The sequence below is a fragment of the Meriones unguiculatus genome, chromosome 8 (genome assembly GCF_030254825.1).
Source record: "Meriones unguiculatus strain TT.TT164.6M chromosome 8, Bangor_MerUng_6.1, whole genome shotgun sequence".
Classification (NCBI taxonomy): Eukaryota; Metazoa; Chordata; class Mammalia; order Rodentia; family Muridae; genus Meriones; species Meriones unguiculatus.
In genome coordinates, this window is record NC_083356.1 from 80,245,789 (window position 1) to 80,267,139 (window position 21,351).

Consider the following 21,351-nt stretch of genomic DNA (forward strand, 5'->3'; position numbering starts at 1 on the left):
AATGATGGCTTGGTTGCTTTGGCTATCCTCCCCAGTGAGCAGCTCACCTGTGTAGTTCTTCATCAGAGGGTGAATACTTGGCAGTGACATCAGCCAGCTCCCCAAAGATTTGCTTGCTGTAAACTGTGAGGGATGAAAGCAGGATTAACTCCTGCCATGTAGAGCTCAAGAGACAAGTGTAATCCTTGATTGAGAGCTCGCAGAAGAAAGGCAGCTTCTTGATCCAGGCAATCTGCCTAAAGAGCAACTCGTCGGCCAGGCGGCAGAGCAGAGCAAATAGCTCTGCTTGTGTCACAGCATATCTGGGGGTAGGGATAGGACAGAGTCACTTCCATCAGCCAGAGAGTGAGGCTAGGTGCACTGGAAGAGGGTACTCCTTGAAGGCACAGTATGTCTTTGGCAGTAGGCCCCTTGCCCATGACCACAGATTTCCAGTGTCTCTCAACTTCTTATAATGGGGTAGGGTTGCGGCCAGCAAAAAGCTGAGGTGGGGGAGGGGGGTGCAGTGAGATGATCTGCTGAGGACAAAGGAGACTTAGAAACTTCTGGAATTATGAAGGACTATTACTCTTAATGTTGATGTTCTCTGTTGTTTCATGCTGGAGAAGAAATTCTCACTCATTCATGCTCTAATTTTGGCAATGAAAACTAAAATGGGGATGGGTCTGGAGCATACCCAATATAAGGAACAATTCCTACACAAGCAAGAAAACAGGAACAAAACCCAAAACCAAACATGCCCAAGGGCCAGGCTGTTGAAGAGAGCAGAGGCATTTAGATGCCTTTTCTGTCCTCACTGTGCCCCCTGGTGGTGACAGTTTAGGAACCAGAGTTGCTCAGCTTTTCCTACAAGCTATTTCTCCAGTCCACAGCAGGCCTCTGAGTCTCAGCTTTATTCCTCTCAAGGTCCCTGGTCCACTTGTCTTCCTCCTCCTCATACCTTACGTAAAAGCTTTGTGGGATCCTTTCGGTAGATATTTAATTCTCCTCTTCTGAAACTGGAGCCTAGCTTACGATCTCAGGGTACCCTCTAGGAGGCAAAAAGACTTCAGCCCATGTTCTCTACCTAAAAAGTAATGGGCGCAACAATGGGTGGTCCAGATGCCAAACTATATAACACTCAAACACAGCCAAGTGCAGACTGAGAACTCTTCCATTCACTCAGGCCTGCACCAAAAGCTGTCAGTTGTGTGCTATAGGTTACTCATGGGCATGCTGGTTAGGGATATAGACAGGTCACAACCAGTTAGGGCTTGAATGATTTAAAAACCCTAAACCTGATGTGCCGAAGGGCACAAGAGCAAACATTCCAGGGCTTAGTTTACCTAGACCCACGAAGAAACAAAGGCCCTTCAATCCCACTTCACAGGAACTGAAAAGTAACCCTGACCGCACTGAGAAAAGATGCTTAAGGAAACATGAGAGACCAATGCCTTCAATGACAAAGCTTGGGGTATAATTGTTGGGGACATTTTGTGACTTCAAGGGGCCAAGCAGGGAAGAATTCACTTACCCATCTTCAATCAACATGGGTGTGCCCAATGGCTCCAGGTCTTCAGCTGACATCAGCTGGTGAATCAGACTGTAGGACTGAGGGTCCAGGCTTCGAGCTTGTGGGGGCAGAAGTGGTGAGTGGCCAGAATAGCTAAAAAGGTGCGGTATGTATTGGTAGTGTGGAGGCACTGACATCCCCATGTACTGATCCCTGAACGTCATAAATCCATTTAGTTCCACAGACCTACTGGAGAGAAAAACTTTACATTAGGAAAAGCCATGGCAGGTTGAATACCTGCTCAAAGAAAATAAGTCAGGAGATGGCTGAAGTGTTCTCTGGTCTTGAAGTCTGTGACCAGTCAAGCTATGGACAGAATTTAAAGGTTACATGCATGTCTATTATTACATTACACTCATGAGAATAGGACTCTGTGTGGGTGCAGAAACAAGAGGTTCACCATTGGCAAACTCAGTGACCAACAAAATAGGGTGATAAAAACAATTATGGATTAGATGAAGTCTTTGTCCTGATGTCACACCTAGCACCTTGCTCATGCTAGGCAGGTGCTTTGCTACTGTGCTATATATCCTTGCCCTCTTTCAACATTATATCTTGAGATAGGGTCTCACTAAGTTGGCAAGGCTAACCTTGAATTCACTTTGTAGCCCAGGCAGGCCTAGAAGTTGTGATCCTACTGCCTCAGCCTCCTGGATAGTTGGGAGAGTAGGTCTTCACCACCAGTCCCAGCTGGAATAGTTTTTAATAGATATCGGTAGTCTATAGTGACAAAAATGTGTGTTTGTATCGACCCAAATCCAGTATCTAGCATGGAGTATAGCCTGAGTTCAAGTCCCTAACTTTTAGAAAGAAAAAACAACAGTACAACTTAATGAAATAAAAAGCTGTGACTGAATCTGAAAAGATTGTTTCCTGCCTCCTTTCTTTTGGAAAAATCTAACAATTTTCCCAACTAACTGTAAAAAAATTACATATATGCAAGAGTGCATGAGTGAGTGAATGCCACATGCATGCATGAGAGGACAGCTACTGGGAGTTCTCTTCTTCCACCGCGTAGGTCCTGGATCATCTCAGGTAGTCAGGCTTGGCAGCAGTGCCTTTACCTGATGAACTGAATCATCTCACCAGCCCACTGCTAATTAATACTTTAAAAATCATTTAGCTTCCCTGGATGTATCTCCTATAATTGAGTCTGGCAAACTATAGCCTATAGGCCATATCTAGCCTAGGACCTTTTTTTTGGTAATTTTTTTTTAACAAAATAAAGTTTTTTTAATAAAGTAACACTCACTGCTTTATATATGGCACTGTGATGCTTTTGAGCCACTAAGGCAGTGTTGGAAAGCTGGGACCCAGGCCAGGCTTACAATGTCTAAAATAGTAACTATATGATCTTTTAAAATTTATTTGTTTGTTTGTTTGTAGACGGTTCTGCGTAGCCCTGCTGTCCTGGAATGAGCTTTTTTAAAAAGATAATTTCTTCCTTTTATCATTTGTGTATGTGCATGTGTGTGTAGGCCTCAAGGCTTTTGACATAGGGTCTAACAGGACCTGGAACACACTGATTCAGCTAAATTAGCTGGCCAGTGAGCCCCGGTGATCCTCCGGTCTGTTTCTCTAATGGTAGAAAAGACAAAAAAAAAAAAAAAAAAAAAAAAAAAAAGACAAAAAATTATATTTCTCACTGCACACCTGGTTTTTGTGTGGGTGCTGGAAGTGAACTTAGGAACTCAGGTCTGCAGAGCAAGCAGTTTATCAACTGAGCTATGTCTATAGGCCCACTCTGTAGCATTTTACTTATTTGTTTATGTATATGAGTGCTCTGTCTGCATGCCAGGGGAAGGCATCGGATCCCATTATAGGTGGTTGTGAGCTAACACTTGAACTCAGGACCAGTGGAAGAGCAGCCAATGTTCTTCACTTCTGAGCCATCTCTCCAGATTCCTATTCTGTGACATTTCAAGAAAATACTTGCCAATTCTTATCCTATATGAAAGAGTTTTGGCATAAGGAGCCCTTCCATGGTAGCCCAAAGCTATACAACTATCAGCTAACTTGAGAAGCATGATTGCCTCAAGAGGCTTTAATGTTGAATTCCCCAATAACAAGGACTCTGGCCAGTCAGAAAAACTGCAACTCAATTCAACAGTCAGAGTATTGAAATATTACTGCTAAATGAAGCCTATGTGAGCATGCCCACAAGCGGAACCTAACACTGCAAAAGAGATGGCTGATGTTTTGGTCTTTGTTAAAGACCTGATTTTGTACTATCTTGTTCCCCAGGAGGCTGAGGGGCCAACTGCAAGAATCCTGAGACAGCATGTAGACAACTACTGTCTACCAGAAGGTCTTTGGAGGACTACTGATGGGCTAGGCTCTAGGTGACGATACTGGGTTTGCCTTTAGCTCACCTGGATGATAGTGTGGAGCCTGGTGAGGGCTGGTTGCTTTCTGAAGCCCTGTTCCCAGGGGAACTGTGGTCACTATCACCATGGTTGCTCCAGTGATTAGCTTCTTCCTCAAACTCCTGTCCAGACATGATTCTTTCAATTTCTTCTTCTGATATCTTTGACAAGAAATGGATACATGTTAGATTTGGTGCTATAGATAACATCTGTTCTCACTCTAGGAATCAGAGTTTATAATGAGGCTCTCTTGTAATCTTTGGACTTCTTTGAATATGCCCAGTACATTTGGACACAATCTTTGGACACTTGCCTTCTAGAACCATGGTTTATTACTACTTTCCCCCTGCGTATTTACCTTACTTTCAAGCCACAAAGTCTATTTCTCACCCTTGTCTTTGACTCTTCACTTTCCTAACTGAAACTCCAATCCTCAATGACAATTTCCAACTCGCCCTACCCAATAATGGGTTTTACCTCCTCTATAAAATCATCTACTGTTATTTACCCATTTATAATTATGTGGATTCTAAGAAAGAAAAGACAGCATTGTGGTTAACGTATACATTCTGAAGGCGGAATGGCGGTACTCAAGCCCAGAGTATACCACTTCTAGCACAACCTTGGGAAAGTTATTGAACTATGTGAAGCTAAGTACCTCCATCTGTTTGGTAGGTAGAACAAAAGTCCTTCTTCATTGGAGTCTAGTGAGGATTAATCAAATCAGTTACTGAAAAGGGAGTCTAGCAAGAGTAACAATTATGGAAGCACTGAGAGTTAAAATACCATCATTTTTGGGTTGCTTTCTTTTCAAAGAGGGCACTGTAGTGCCCAGGCAAGTCTTAAATTCCTCGGTTCAAGCAGTCCTTCTGTTTTATTCTTTCAAGTAGCTCAGACTATAGGTGTGTGTGCTGTCATTATTACAGAATACTTATAGTAACATCACAAAAAACATCGTCTGTAATACCTAAGGCCAAGATAGGACCTAGAAAAGAGGTACTCAATAAATGGATATTAAGTAAGTGTTCGTTTGCTAAGTACTGACATGTACTTTTCTATGGAATTTTTTTTAATGATCTAAGAGATTTGTCCTAAAGATCTCATTTATTATGAAGTCTGTAGAGTATATGGTATCAAATCAGTACTAAGGAATCAAGATCCAACATTAAATCTTTTTATTATTTCTCTTTTTTCATTAACTAATTAATTAGTTAATTTTACATCCTGGTAGGAAGTTCTCCCCTCTCCTCTCTTCCCAGTCTCTCCCTCTCACTCCCCCCTCCCTTTCTTCTCAGAGAAGGGGAGACTTCCCATGGGTATCAACCTGCCTTGGCATATCTAATAGGACTGGGCTCATCTTCTTCTATTGAGGCTAGACATTCCCAAGTCTATTAAATAAATTGAAGAAATCACAGCTCACATAAGTCACGCTGTACACTAGAGGTGGCCAGGGGTATGAGGAAGAAACAGAAACATGCTAGTACTCAGTCCAGTACTCTATAGAGAACAAATAATCTTCTATACAGTTTCTAACCTAGGGCTGAGGCCTAACCAGTCAGTCAACAAAGAACACAGTAAGTGCTAAGAAGGGGACAGAGGATTTTTTTATTTGTTGTTTCTATGGAAACCTCAAAGGCCATTTTCAACCAGGCCTGTCTGGCTCAAATCTGCATATTTATTTGTTCTAGTGGTCTCTGAAAAAACCCTGAACTGTTATGATTATAAACAGAAGCTTTCAGAAGTCAACGTTAGCAGAACCAGTGAGATGGCTCAGCAGGTAAAGGTGCTTGCCATGCAAGCCTGATGACCTGAGTTTGATCCCTAGAATCCATATAAAGATGGAAGGAGAGAATAGATTCCACAAAGTTGTTCTCTAACCTCCAACAATGAACTATGGCACTTGTGTGTTTGCACACACATGTAAACATATATACAATAATATGTTATATATATATATATAATAATATATTATTATATACAATAATATATATACACAATAATACAGTTTTTTTAAAAAGAACTGAATGTTAATGAGAATACAGGGTAAGAAGGATTTAACTAGTAGATAAAGAAGTTGGTCTGAAATAGTTTGGTGTATAAATTGAAATGGAGTGATTATTTTTGAAAATTAAATGAAAAAACAAACTCCAGCTTTTCTCTTCAGGATCCTTATACGCATAAATTCATTGCAGCCTGATTAATCATGGTGACAGCAAGAACAGAGTTTGAAGGCAGGAAACAATGACTGGCTGGGTGAAAAAAGCCAACTCATGAAGGCAGTTTACTCCAGCTGGAAGTTGGACTTGCTGCCCGTTATAGGCCCCATGGGATAGGACAATGGGCAATCACTGATAAACTGCCTACACAGAGGATAGAACTTGTTGACACAGAGGACAGAACTTGTTGGGAATGCTTAACGTGGGTTCAAACTTCATTAGTTATTTCCCAGCTAGATGCTATTGGGCAAACCAAGTCACCCAAGCTCTCTGTGTTTCAGCTTATCTGTCTGCAAACTGAGGCAGTATTACTCTTTTGTAGCTCATGGCTATCACATTGGAGCTAGAGCAAAGAAGTATACAGGTCAAAGTAGACTGACTTAGAAGTTAACCCAAAATAAAGTTATAAAATATGACAAAGAACATTTGCTCAATAAATGGAAACTACACCTCTCCTTGTTTTTAAGAACAGATAAACATAAGCTGGGAATAGTGGCACACACCTTAAATCCAGTACTCAGGAGGCATAGGCAGAGGCAGGCAGATCTCTGTGAATTCAAGGCCAGCTGGTCTACAAAGTGAGTTCCAGGGCATTTAGGGTTATTACACAGAGAAACTCTATCTTGAGGAAATTAAACACAATTGAGAACTTATAGATCACAGTTCTAATACACCATCAATCAGTAAATAGGGAAAAACCAAAATAATATGGTCAGAAAAACAAACAAACAAACAAACAAACAAACAAACATAGCAGCAAGAGAAATGACTCTTCTGAGCACTGGTCTTGAGTTCTGAAAGGAATAGCTTACACCCATTTGTATAACCTGAGTACCTCCTGGCAGAACAGAAGCAGTCTTACACAGAACCAAGACTGCATTAGGTGCTTCTTAGAGCAGCAGCTCTCAACCTTCCCAATGCTGTGACTCTTTAATTCAGTTCCTCCCAATCATAAAATTATTTTTGTTGCTACTTCATAACTATAATTTTGCTTTGTTATAAGTTATAGTGTAAATATCTGTGTTTTGTCTTATAGTATTTATTTTCTATTTATAAGTGTTCTGCCTGCATGGGTGTCTACACAGCAGAAGAGGGCAGATCTCATTATAGATGGCTGTGAACCGCCATGTGGTTGCTGGGAATTGAACTCAGGACCTTTGGAAGAATAGCCAGTGCTCTTAACCTCTGAGCCATCTCTCCAGCCCAAATTTCTGTGTTTTTTTGATGGTCTTAGGTGACCCATGTAAAAATGTTGTTCAACGCCCACAAAGGGATTGTGACCCAGACGTTAAAAGCTACTATATTAGAAAACTGTTTTTCCCCCGTTGAAAAATATTTAAGAATTTTCCCTGGGGCTGAGGAGATGGCACAGTGGTTAAGAGCACTGATGCTCTTCCAGAGGTCCTGTGTTCAATTCCCAGCAACCATGTGGTGGCTCATAACCATCTCTACCAGGATCTGATGCCTTCTCTTCTGGCAGGTGACCTGCTAAAAGTTTAGCACTCATATATGTAAAATAAATAAATCTTAAAAAAAAAAAGTATTTTCCCAATAGATGATCTATATGAAAAGAATAAATAAGGGTAAGATAAGGAAAACCCAAAACTAGTGTCAGATGTTAAAAACTGAAAGACTTTCCTCTAAAAAAAAAAAAAAAAAAAAAAAGATGCCCACCTTAGTACTGAAAACCCCAGCCTAAGAAATTAAATAAAAAAGAAATGCAGGGCATCTAAACAGAAAGAAGTTAATCATCTGTGTTCATAGAGAACATGAAGTAGAAAATGCTCAAGATATTAGGAAAAATATGTTAGACCTAACCCATGAATTCAACAAAGTTGCAAAATTCACAATCAACACAAACCAATTCTTCTGTTATATGCTATCAATAAACAATCTGGAAAGAAAATTTTAAGAAAAAAATTCCACTTAGAATAGCATACAAATGTAACAAGGTTATAAGAGGATGAAAGACTTAAGACAGCGAAAAACATAAAATATTGCTGAAAGAAATTATACACAAAGTATGTTTGTGGACCAGAAGACGTAATACTAAAATTTAAAAACCATCCTAAAATCCACACACACACACACAAAAAAAAAAAAAAGACTCCAAGTAGGAGCCCCCCCCCCTCTCTCTCTCTGATTTTATTTATTTATTTTGAATGCTCTATCTGCATGTGTACCTGCATGCCAGCAGAGAGCAGTAGACGGTATAGATTGCTGAGAACCACCATGTGGTTACTGGGAATTGAACTCAGTACCTCTGGAAGAGCAGACAGAGCTCTTAACCACTGAGCCATCTCTCCAGCCCCCAAGGGCAATCTTAAGAAAGAATAATGAAGTTGGAGGCCACATGCTTCTTGGTTTTAAAGCATACAACAGAGCTGCAGTAATTAAAATACTGTGGTATATAGACATACAGCTCACTAGAATGCAAATAGAAAGCCCAGAACTGCACTCAGAAGTACATGGTCAAATGACCTTCAACAAAGATATAAGACTACGCAGTACCGAAAGAATAGTTTCTTCAACTATCATTGCCAGGCAAAAGGCAGTCACACGAATGCAGGCAGAAGTAAAGAAGGAAAACAACACCTCTCGTCTTATACTACCCACAAAGATCAACTTGAAGCTTATTAAATGTAAGGTCTGAAATTGTAAAATTCCCGAAGAAAACAGAAGAATAGCCTTTTAAGGTTCATATTGGCAACAACTTCATGGTTAAGACACTAAAAGCCCAGGCACAAAAAGCAAAACTACAGAAGCAGGACTGTGTCCAAGCTCCTGCACAGCCAACAATCTTCAATCCTTGAAAGGCAGCCTGTGAGCTGGGCACAGTGGTGCATCCTGTAATCCCAGTACTTGGGGAGGCAGAGGCAGGGTGATCACTCTGAGTTCAAGGCCAGAATGGTCTACAAAGCGAATCCAGAACAGATAAGGCTACACAGAGAAACCCTGTCTTAAAAAACAAAAACAAAAACAAAAAAAGAAAGAAAGAAAACCTGTGCAATCAGAGAAAATGAGTCAGTATCTGCAAAAATAGTGAATTTGATGGGTAGAGTTTTCAGTCATGCAAGATGAAAAAACTCCGGGAACTACCGGGCACAGAGTTAAAGACATTCATATATACTTAAAATTTGAGTAGTGTTTGCTGTGCAAGTAAGAGGATTTGAAGTCAGATCCCCAACACCCACAGGAAAGTTAGGTGTAGTGATATGCACCTGTAACCTTAGTGCAGGAGCATGCCTGGGGTATGGCCTGTCAGTCAGCAAGCAATGGCAAGCTCCAGGTTAGTGAAAGAGCTTGTCTCAAAAACATGTGGCAGAGAAGCAAATAAAGACCGTGTAGGCACCCTCCACGAGTGCCTACATGGATGACAGCACTCCCTCCAAACATTTAACACATATACACGCAATCAATGCTTTTAGCCCAGACTAAAATAAATTAATTTTCAAGGGAAAATTACAGGAAGAAAAATGCTTGATAAAACTAATCAAAACAGCAACGCTGGGAGTTTTACACACAAATATGAACATACTTTGTATTCAAATGGCAGGAAATTTCCCATATATCAGTATATAATTTTTTTCTAAAATGCAAATCTATATGTGACACTCTATTTACAAATGTGACTGCTTCTTGGTATACAGCTAAAAAAAAAAAAATTGTAAAACCGATCCTGGCTCTTCATGTGCTTGGAGATTCATTTATGGGTGGGCCATAAAATATATCCAATTTTCTAGACCCAGGAGACCCTTCTGCTAGCAAATAAGAACAGGAGGTATAGGCTGGTCCCACAAAATCTTTACTTAGAAGACACGGTTGAAGAGAGCTGAGGTCACTCTTTAGAGAACTGATTGAAATTCAAGGACTCTGCCTTATTTTTTGCCACTCTACAAGATGTGCCTAATACTCCAGTTTTATTCTGTGATTCTGTCTGTGGGCCATTTCTCTCTATTCTGTCTAGCTTTGATACACCATGTTTAGCTTCTCAGAACACCTACATCTTCCTTCCCCTTCAAGAATCAGTTCAAAAGGACCTTAAGAAACCTTTCCTGAGTATTCTCCAGCCTCCAAAAAGAACAAAAGCATCCCTGGGCATCTTCTGCTAGCTCTCAGTGTACTCCGGTATTACTTACTGTCTCATAAGACTGAGTGCACAGTATATAGACCAGCAGAGTAGGAACTTGGTAAATAGTTATGGGATAGAGTGAAAGAACATGAACACTGAAACCCCCGTTCTGTGGGTCCACCAGTGGAGTCCAGGCAAACAATTCCTAGAGCCCAGACAGATCTAAATACCGGGAAGATAGTATGACAGGCTTGCAGGCCACTGAGGTATTCAGAGAACCTGCGCATGTGCATTGTGCCCCTGAACAGGGCCAGCAACCCTCATGTGCTTAAGCTCCACCCTTCTAGGCATCTACATGCTACAGCACCCTGTCCTTCAAGGCTCCCTTCCATGAATACATCTGTGCTTGCACACATGCGCCTGCGACCTTCCTCCTTAGCTACAGCTGAAACATCAACATCTACTCTCAAACCGGTGGACCTTTCTCATCTTACTAAAGAATACTCCAGACACCAGAGACAAGATGGAACCAGCCTGAAGTACAGACTCTAGGAACAAACAGCAAAGGTTACAGATAAGCATATGGCTAAATCGTTGGCGTAAAAACACATTCAATAAAAATCAGGACATCATGACTTTACCAGCAACCCCAAAAATCAATGGGTATTCTAATTCATCGGAAACAAAGGAAAATGATCACAAATTTATACTTATGTAGTTATTAGAGGCACGTAAAGAGGAAATGAACAAAGCTCTCAAAGAAATATAGGCAAATACAGTCAGACAAATAGAGGCACATGTAGAGGCACAAGAAGAGGCATATAAGAGAGGAAACAAACAAACAACAACAACAACAACAAAATAGAGGCCATCATGGAAAGATAGGAATCCACATTCAAACAGAGGAAGGAAATGGTGCAAGAGATGAAAACAGAATTAGAATCAACGAAGAAAACAAAAAAAGAGAAAACACTGGGGCTAGAGAACTTAGAGAAAAGATCAGGAACCATAAAGGTAAGTATCACCAACAGAATACAAGAGATGGAAGACAGAATCTCAGGCACTGAAGATACACTTGCAGAAATTGATACAGCTCTCAAAGCAAAAGCAAAATTGAAAAAGTTCCAAATACAAAACATCCAAGAAATCAAGGATGCCATGAAAAGATGAATCTAATAATAGGAATAGACGAAAAAGAAGATTCTAGGCTCCAAGGTCCAGAAAATATTTTCAAGAAAATGATAAAAGAAAATTTTCCCAACCTAAAGAAAGAGATGTCCATTAACATACAAGAGGCCTACAGAACACCAAATACACTAGACAAGAAAAGAAATTCCTCACGTCACATAATAGTAAAAAAACTAAACCTACAATACAAAGAAAAAATATTAAAAGCAGCAAGGGAAAAAGGCCAAGTAACATATAAAGGTAGACCTATCATAATCACACCAGACTTCTCAACAGAAACTATGAGAGCCAGAGGGGCCTGGGCAGAAGTCGTGCAGACTCTAAGAGAGCACAGATGCCAACCCACCCAGCAAAGCTTTCAATCAACATAAATGGAGAAAACAAAATATTCCACGGCAAAACTAAACTTAAAAAATATCTATATAGCAACCCAGCCCTACAGAAGATACTAGAAGGAAAACTCCAACCCAATGAAATCAACTACACCCAAGAAAACACAGGAAAAGACACCCTCACAACAAAACATTAAAAGAAAACATGCATTGAATCACAGGAACACCAACAACTCCACAATAAAATAAACTAACATTCATTGATCACTACTATCTATCAACATCAATAAACTCAACTCTCCAATAAAAAGACACAGACTAACAGAATGGTTGTGGAAACAGGATCCAACATTCTGCTTCATCCAAGAAAAACACCTCTGCAACAAAGGTAAACACTACCTCAGAGTAAAGGGCTGGAAAAATGTTTTTCAAGCAAATGGATCCAGAAAACAAGCTGGGGTAGCTAATTTAATTTTATTAAATAGACTTTCAACCAAAATTAATCAAAGGAAAAATCCACCAGGAGGACATCACAATCCTGAACATCTATGCCCCAAATACAAGAGCACCTGCATTTGTAAACAAAACATTATTAAAGCTCAAATCACATATCAATCACAACACCTTAATTGTGGGAGACTTCAACACTCCACTCTCACCAAGGGACAGATCATCTAGACAGATGCTAAATAGGAAAATAATGGCACTTACAGAGGTCCTAAATCAACTGGACCTAATAGATGTTTACAGAACTTTTCACCCAAACTCAAAAGAGTACGCCTTCTTTTCAGCACCTCATTGAACCTTCTCAAAAATTGATGATATAGTTGGGCATAAAGCAAGCCTCAAAAGATACAAGAAGATCGAAACATATATAGCAAAAATCATACATACACATGGAAACTAAACAACATTCTACTCAATGACTGCTTGGTCAGGGAAGAAAGGAAAACAGAAATTAGAGAGTTCCTAAAATTCAATGAAAATGAAGGGACAACTTACCCAAACTTATGGGACACAATGAAAGCAACGCTAAAAGGAAAGTTCATAGCACTAAGTGCCTCCAGAACAGAGTTTGAGACATCTCATACAAGCAACTTAATGTACACCTAAAAGCCCTGGGGCGGGGGGGAGAGGCAGACACACCCAAGAGGAGTAGATGATTAGAAATCAAACTCCGAGCTGAAATAAGTGAATTAGAAACAAAGAAAACAATTCAAAGAATCAATGAGACCAAGAATTCGTTCTTCAAGAAAATCAACAAGCTAGACAAACCCTTTGCCAAACTAACTAAAAGGCAGAGAGAAACTATCCAAATCAGCAAAATCAGAAACAAAAAGAGGGATATAACAATAGACACTGAAGAAATCAAAACAATCATTAGGTCTTACTACAAACAAAAGCCTATATGCCACAAAATTTGAAAACCTAAATGAAATGGACAATTTTCTTGATAGAGTCCATTTACCAATACTAAATCAATATCAGGTAAATAAATAGATTAAATAGTCCTATATCCCCCAAGGAAATAGAAGCAGTCATCAAAAAAGCCTGCCTTCCAAAAAAAAAAAAAAACAACAAACAACAAACAAACAAACAAACAAACAAAAACCCCCCAAAAAACCAGGGCCAGATGGTTTCAGTGCAGAATTCTACCAGACCTTCAAAGAAGAAGAGGTAACTCTAATTCTCTTCAAACTATTCCCCAAAATAGAAACAGAAGGAACATTACCAAATTCATTCTGTGAAGCCACAGTCACCTTGATACCTAAACCATGCAAAGACCCAACCAAAAAAAGAGAACTTCAGACATCTCTCTTATGAACATTGATGTAAAAATACTCAATAAAATACTTGCAAAAAGAATCTAAGAACACATAAAAGATATCATCCACCATGACCAAGTAGGCTTCATCCCAGGCATGCAAGGGTGATTCAATATATGGAAATCCATCAATGTAATCCACCACATAAATAAACTGATGGAAACAAACAAACAAACAAACACATGATCATCTACTTAAATGCTGAAAAAGCATCTGATAAAATCCACATCCATTCATGTTTAAAGTCTTGGAGAGATCAGGGATACAAGGCGCATACCTAAACATAGTAAAGACAATATACACCAAGCCTATAGCTAACATCAAACTATACAGAGAGAAACTTGAATCAATTCCACTGAAATCAGGGACAAGGAAAGGCTGCTCACTCTCTCCATATCTCTTTATTACTTGAAGTCCTAGCTAGAGCAGTAACACAAGTAAAGATCAAGGAGACACAAATCAGAAAGGAAGAAGTCAAAGTATCAGTATTTGGAAATGATATGATAGTATACACGAGTGACCCCAAAAATTGAACCAGGGAACTCCTTCAGCTGATAAACACCTTCAGCAAATTTGGGCCAGATACAAAAATAACTCAAAAAAATTAGTAGCCCTTCTGTATGCAAAAAACAAAAGGGCTGAGAAATAAATTAGGGAAATAACATAAAGTACCTTAAAGTGACTCTAACAAAGCAAGTGAAAGACCTGTTTGAAAAAAAAACTTCAAGTTTCTGAAGAAGGAAACTGAAGAAGACATCAGAAGATGGAAAGATCTCCCGTGCTCATGGATTGGTAGGATTAACATAGTGAAAATGGCCATCCTGTCAAAAGCAATCTACAGATTCAATGTAATTCCCATCAAAATAACAAAAAAATTCTTTATAGAACTTGAAAGGACCATTCTCAATTCCATATGGAAAAACAAAAAACTCAGAATTGCTAAAGCAATCCTGTACAACAACAGATCATCTGGAGGTATCTCCATCCCTGATCTCAAGCTGTACTACAGAGCAACAGTAATAAAAACTGCATAGTACTGGCATAGAAACAGAATGGTGGATCAATGGAATTGAATACAAGATCCAGAAATAAACCCACACACCTATAGATACTTGATTTTTGACAAAGAAGCCAAAAGCATGCAATGGAAAAAAGTCAACAAATGGTGTTGGTCTAGCTGGATGTCTACATGTAAAAAAATACAAATAGATCCATATTTATCACCCTGCATAAAGTAAAGTCCAAGTGGAACAAAGACTCAACATAAAACCAGACAAGCTAAATCTGTTAGAAGAAAAAGTGGGGAAGAGCCTTGACTTCATTGGTACAGGAGACAACTTCCTTAACAAAACACCAACAGGACAGGCTCTAAGATCAACAATCAATAAATGGGACCTCATGAAACTGAAAAGCTCCTGTAAAGCAAAGGACACTGTTATCAAAACGACTGCCTACAGACTGGGAAAGGATCTTCACCAACCCTATATCTGACAGAGGGCTAATATCTAGAATATATAACGAACTTAAGAATTTAAACAGTGGGGCTGGAGAGATGGCTCAGAGGTTAAGAACACTGTTCTTCCAGAGGTCCTGAGTTCAATTCCCAGCAACCACATGGTGGATCTAGTGCCCTCTTCTGGCCTGCTTGCAGGCACACATGCAGGCAAAACATTGTAAACATAATAAATAAAATAAAATAAATTATAATTTAAAAAGCAACAAATCAAGTAAAAATGGGGAACAGAGCTAAACAGAGAATTCTCAATAGAGAGATATCAAATGGCAGAGAAACACTTCAAGAAATACTCAACATCCTTAGTTATCAGGGAAATGCAAATAAAAAAAAAACTCTGAGATTTCAATTTATACCCATCAGAATAGCTAAGATAAAAAACTGAAGTGACACTCTAAAAAATGGTAAAAAATAAAATAAAATAAAAACTGAAGTGACAATACATGGTGGAGAGGATGTGGAGAAAGGGGAACCTCCTCCATTGCTGGTGGGAATGTAAACTTGAACAACCACTTTGGAAATCAATCTGGCGCTTTCTCAGATAATTAGGAATAGTGTTACCTCAAGCAAGATTCAGCCATACATACCATTCCTAGGCATAATGTCCAAAATATGTTCAAGTATACAACAAGGACATTTGCTTAACCATTTTCGTAGCAATTTTATTTGTAATAGCCAGAATCTGGAAACAACCCAGACGTCCCTCAACTGAGGAATGGATACAGAAATTGTGGTACATTTACACAGTGGAAGGACATCATGAAATCTGCAGGCAAATGGTGGGATCTAGAAAAGATCATCCTGATTGAGGTTTCCCAGAAGCAGAAAGACACACATGGTATATACCCACTTATAAGTGAATATTAGACATATAATATAGGATAAACATACTAAAATCTATACACCTAAAGAAGCTATGCAAGAAGGAAGACTGTGGGTAAGATGATCAATCCTCACTCAGAAAGGCAAACGGGACAGACATTGGAAGAGGGAGAAAACAGGGAACAGGACAGGAGCCTACCACAGAGGGCCTCTGAAAGGCTCTACCCAGCAGGGAATCAAAGCAGATGCTGAGACTCATAGCCAAACTCTGGGCAGAGTACAGGGAATCTTATGAAAGAAGGGGGAGATAGAAAGACCTGGAAGGGTCTGGAGCTCCACAAGGAGAGCAACAGAATCAAAAAATCTGGGCAAAGGAGTCTTTTCTGAGACTGATACTCCAACCAAGAACCTTGCATGGAGATAACCTAGAACCCCTGCATAGGTGTAGCCCATGGCAGCTCAGTCTCTAAGTGGGTTCCCTGGTAATGGGAACAGGGACTGTCTCTAACATGAATTCAGTGGCCTGCTCTTTGATCACCTCCTCCTGAGGGGTTAGCAGCCATACCAGGCCACAGAGGAAGACAATGCAGCCAGTGTTGATAGGATCTGATAGGCTAGGGTCAGAGGGATCCTCCTCCCTTATCAGTGGACTTGGGGAGCAGTATGGGAGGAGATGAGGGAGGGGGAAAGGTGGGATTGGGAGGGGACAAGTGAGGGGGCCACAGCTGAGATACAAAGTGGATAAACTATAATTTATTAAAAAAAAAAAAAAAAAAAAAAAAGAGAACATGAACAACAAGGTGATTTTTGCTGATTCCCAGCAGGCTAAGTTACCTATAACTTTAGCTGACTGATCATCTCTGACCATCTCTGGATGGTTTAGAACCAGAATTGAACTCATTGCCTGTGAAATTCCTAGGAAGGGATTGAGAGATCATAAGAAGAGCTTGAATCCATTAACTTCAACACTTAGGAATTTAAAAATTTCAGCAGTTAAGCGCACTGGGGTTTAGAGGACCCAGGTACAATTCCCAGCACCCACATGGCAGCTCACAACTGCCTGTAACTCCAAGTTCTGGCACTCTCACCGAGACACGTATGCAGGCAAAACACCAATGCACATTTAAAAAACAAAACAAAACAAAAACCCAAACCAACTTTAAAAATGTTTTCACATTCAGACTCTAAAAGCAGTTTTATAGGAATGAAAACAAAGATGGCAGAAGAGAGGATCAAGGGGAATGGCTGCAGGAACATTTCGATTACCAAGCTTCTAGAACATACTAAGAGAGTGGGTATAAGGACTCACCTGGACTGGTCCAATGCTCTTATTCCGGCCTCCAGGCATGCCATCTTCTCTGATGGCTAGAAATAAACATAAGACAGTCAGAAGCACACTCACAGTCATTTATGAAGAAAATGAACACTTATCTGTCCTAGCACTCAACAGGCAGAGGAAGTCTGATCACTGTGTATTTGAGGTCAACCTCATCTACAGAAGAGAGTTCCAGGACATTCAGATCCACATGGTGAGACCCTGGCTCAACACATATACATGCGCACACGCACATACGTGCACATGAGTATCTTTCCTGCATGTGTATACCCCATACATGCCTGGTGCCCACAAAGGTCAGAAGATACATAAGATTCCCAGGAATCAGAGTTACAGATGATTGTGATTCATCATGTGGGTACTGGAAACCACCTGGGTCCTCTGCGCGAGCAGCAAGTGCTCTTTACCATGGAGCCATTTATCCAGCACCCAAATGATACTTAGGTGGGGTTTGTTGTTATTGCTTTAAATTTTAAACTTTATTTTTATGCATATGGGTGTTTTGCCTGTATGTATTTCTGTGTACCAAGTGAATATGGTTCCCACAGAGGCTGGCAGAGGGTACTAGATATCCTGGGACCAGAGTTTGAGACAAACAAAACAAAACAACATCAACAACAACTATTATTATCAAATTAATTTTTTAAAGACAGTCTTATGTAGCCCAAACTGGCCTTGAACTTGTAACGCAGCTAAGGCTGACTTAGAATTTCTCCTTGCTATCTCCTCTAATGTGCTGGCATTATAGGCATGTATCACTATGCCTTGTATCATTATTAATGAAGGTTCTTAATATGGGGGTACAACACAGGGAAAGGCTTTGGAAAAAGACAACTTTTGAACTGAATTTTTCAGGAGGATTTAGGAAGGTAGAAAATATTGCTTCAAAGTCAGTAAAGAGTGTATGAAAGATTGTATGAGATGTGGTGGCACTCTCTCTTTATCCCAGCAGTCAGAAGGCGGAGGCAGGTGGATCTCTGCCAATTTAAGGCTAGCCTGGCCTACAAAGTGAGCTCCAGGACAGCCAAAGAGACACAGAGAAACCCTGTTCTGAAAAAAATAAATAAAAAATAAATAAAAGGAAGGAAGGGAGAAACAGTACTAAAAGGTTCAAAGGATGGCCTGTTCTTTCTGGGAACTTTAAGTGGTTGAATCAGGACAAAGTATTCTGGGAGGATGAGTTATATGTGGGAAGAGTAGTGAGTAATGAGATCAAATATGGCCAGATCATAAGAAGCCTAGGTTGCCAATGTCTTGTGGACATAGCTGATGAGCCTAGAGATAAGCAGGAATGCAGGGGAGTGATGTGGTCCACATTGGCATTTCTGGAAAAAAAAATTGTGATGAGGGCTTGAAGGAGGTAGTAGTAACAATAACAGAGGGTAAACCAATATACCACATGAGAACACGTCTGGCTATAATAACCTGCCACCAAAACAAAATGAAATAAAACTGGAACCATGGGGAATCTGCAAAGTCCTTGGGGTGGGACTTTCTAGAGGATTCTGTAAGTAAGTAAAAGCTAGGATGGAAAATAAAAACACATGATTGCCATGCAAGCCTATTGACCCAAGTTTGATTCTTGACACTACCATAAGAGGAGGAAAGAGAAAACTGACTCTACTAAGTTGTAGAAACATAGACACAACAATAAAAAAACTGAAGTTACTTTTTACATTAAAATGTATATTTATAGTATAGAACGTGTGTGCACATGTAGGTATGCATGTGCTATGGTGTGTGTGTATGAAGGTCAGAGGCAACTTCTGGGAGTTGGCCTTTACCCACTGAGCCATCTCAAAGCCTTTTTTTTTTAATTTTTTTTTTATTTTAAGGTAAGGTCACATTTATAGAATAGCTAAATAGTATGGTTAGTTCCAATATGTTCCATAGCTAGCTTTTTCCTTTTGTAAATATTCATCAGTACCAAGCAATTAACTTTGGTACAATACTCTTATATATTAACAAAAGTAAAAGCTTTCTCAGCATTTCTCTAGTTTCCTACTAATGTCTTCTCTGCCCAGAAGCCAATCCAGAATTCAACACTGCATTTAGAAATCATGCTTCTATTGTTTACTCCAATTTGTAACAACTTTTCAGCCTTTGTCTTCATGATCATGACACTTTCCAAAAGTATTTCCAACAATGTTATTTTGAGGGAAAAAACAATGCTCTTCAGTATGGACTCCTAAGTTTTCTCATGAGTAATCTGATAATGAACTTCTGTCTCTCTCTCTCGGGATGTGTGTGTTTCTCCCTATACTCTCATTTCTGTGTATGTGTGCTGAAGCTTTTCTCAGCATTCTCTTACGGGGTAAATAATGCTGGTATGTTTACTAGTGATACTAACTTGACACAAGCTAAACTCAACTGAAAGGAGGGAGCCTCAAGCGAGAAAATGCCTCCATAGAATCAGGCTATAAGCAAGACTATGTAACATTCTCTTAATCAGTAATTGAAGGAGGTAGGGCCCAGTCTTCACTGTGGTTGGGGATACCCCTGGGTAGATGATCCTGGATTTTATAAGAAAGCAGGCTGAACAAGCCATGAAGAGTAAGCAGGTGAGCAAATCCAGTACTCCTCCATGGCCTCTGCATCAGACCCTGCTTCCAGGTTCCCTGCTTTGTTTGAGTTCCTGACCCCCAACTTCCTTCGATGAAGAACAGTGATATAGGAGTATAAGCAAAAGAAACCCTTTCCTCCCCAACGTGTTTTTTGGTCACGATGTTTCACCAGTCATAGACTACACTTTTGTTTAAACCCTTGCTAATTTCTGTTGGACTCCCTACAGTGGACTTTGGCTTCAAGTTAGTTCTGGGGTATTGAGGGTCTAACAGTGACTTATATTTTCATCATGCCTTCTCCACTTAATGAAATTCTTTCATAAGGAAGAAGGGTCACTTCTGTTTTTTCAGTCAGGCATTTATATCAGTATGAACATGCAGATACTTATTTCTGAGCCTACAAACAAATTTAGAGATATTCAGTTAGAACAACCGTGGTTACTGGAAACTCTCAGGTTGAGTTCTGTGCCCTTTCACTGTGTCCTGTGTGCTCACTCACATGACCATAAATGCTCTCTCTCTTACTATTTATGATGTGTATGTGGATGCCTGTGGCGGTCAGAAACAGATCCTGAATCTCCTAGAGACGGAATTAAAGGTGATAGTGAGCTGCCTGACACAGGTGCTGGGATCCAGACTCTGGTTCTCCGCAAATTAGTAAATGCTCTTAACCACTAAGCCATTTCTTCAGGCTCTCCAACCCATTCTCTCTCTAAGCACCTCCTATTTTTTTTTTTCCCAAGTACTCTAAAACTCTCCAGGCTTATAGTTTTCTTCTTCCAGTCCTGCATTCAATTAGTTCTCCATGGAGACCTCACTATTTTTACTGACACTTAAAACAAGATCTAGGTGCTGTGTGTGTAGTTTAACCTCATGCAACTGTTAGACTTTATAAATACATGTATGTTTACTAACTCATCCATCCATCTACCTACCTATTGTCCATCCATCTATCCATACACCCAAACATGAGTGCCATATTGATACCACTGATTTTTTACCAAGTTTTCATGCTAGCCTTGATTAATAACTTCTTTCTCAAATACAGTATATTTATTTGCTTGTTCAACCATAGCAGTCAATTAAATTAAAGACAGAATTCCTAACATATGACCTTGAAACAACTTTACAAACTAGAGTGCTTTGTTTGTATATGATTTTTTCCTTACCAATACAATATTCAGTTAAAATACTGTTTTCCAAGGCCAGCTCCCTTCCTCCCTACTACCTTGGTGTGGTTATGTGATTCATTTTAATACCAGTTAGATGAACTCATCATTACGGTGTTGATCAATCTCTCTACCCCAACACATCTGACTAACTTTTTATGTCCATTAAAACTCACTTTTTAGTAATACACAGTTTATGGCTTTTGAAAAATAAATAAAATTGTACATCACCAGCCATGAAAGTTTCAGAGAATTCACTTTCAAAAATGCCCATGGCAAATGTAATTTAGTCCTGCTTTCTCAAGATTAACCAGAAGGTGGCAGGTTTCCCTCAGCAGCCTTCACTAGGCTACTAAACCAGCTTCAGGGAAGACAAACAGGCTACTCTATCCACA

At 39.7% G+C, this 21,351-nt stretch overlaps 1 protein-coding gene across 2 annotated transcripts in view; it reads right to left on the reverse strand.

Annotated features, from left to right (window-relative positions):
* The window catches only part of Nr6a1 (nuclear receptor subfamily 6 group A member 1), a 191,959-nt gene that overhangs the window by 16,297 nt on the left and 154,311 nt on the right, over nucleotides 1-21,351 (reverse strand). Inside the window, exons 5-8 of one of the 2 annotated variants that reach the window (XM_060390080.1) lie at nucleotides 17,197-17,252; nucleotides 3,925-4,079; nucleotides 1,514-1,738; nucleotides 48-302 (exon numbers count right to left, since the gene is read on the reverse strand). In XM_060390080.1, the coding sequence (XP_060246063.1) occupies nucleotides 48-302; nucleotides 1,514-1,738; nucleotides 3,925-4,079; nucleotides 17,197-17,252 (691 nt within the window). Of the gene's footprint in view, nucleotides 1-47; nucleotides 303-1,513; nucleotides 1,742-3,924; nucleotides 4,080-17,196; nucleotides 17,253-21,351 lie in introns of both variants that reach the window. The other variant, XM_021633361.2, reaches the window with a different exon arrangement.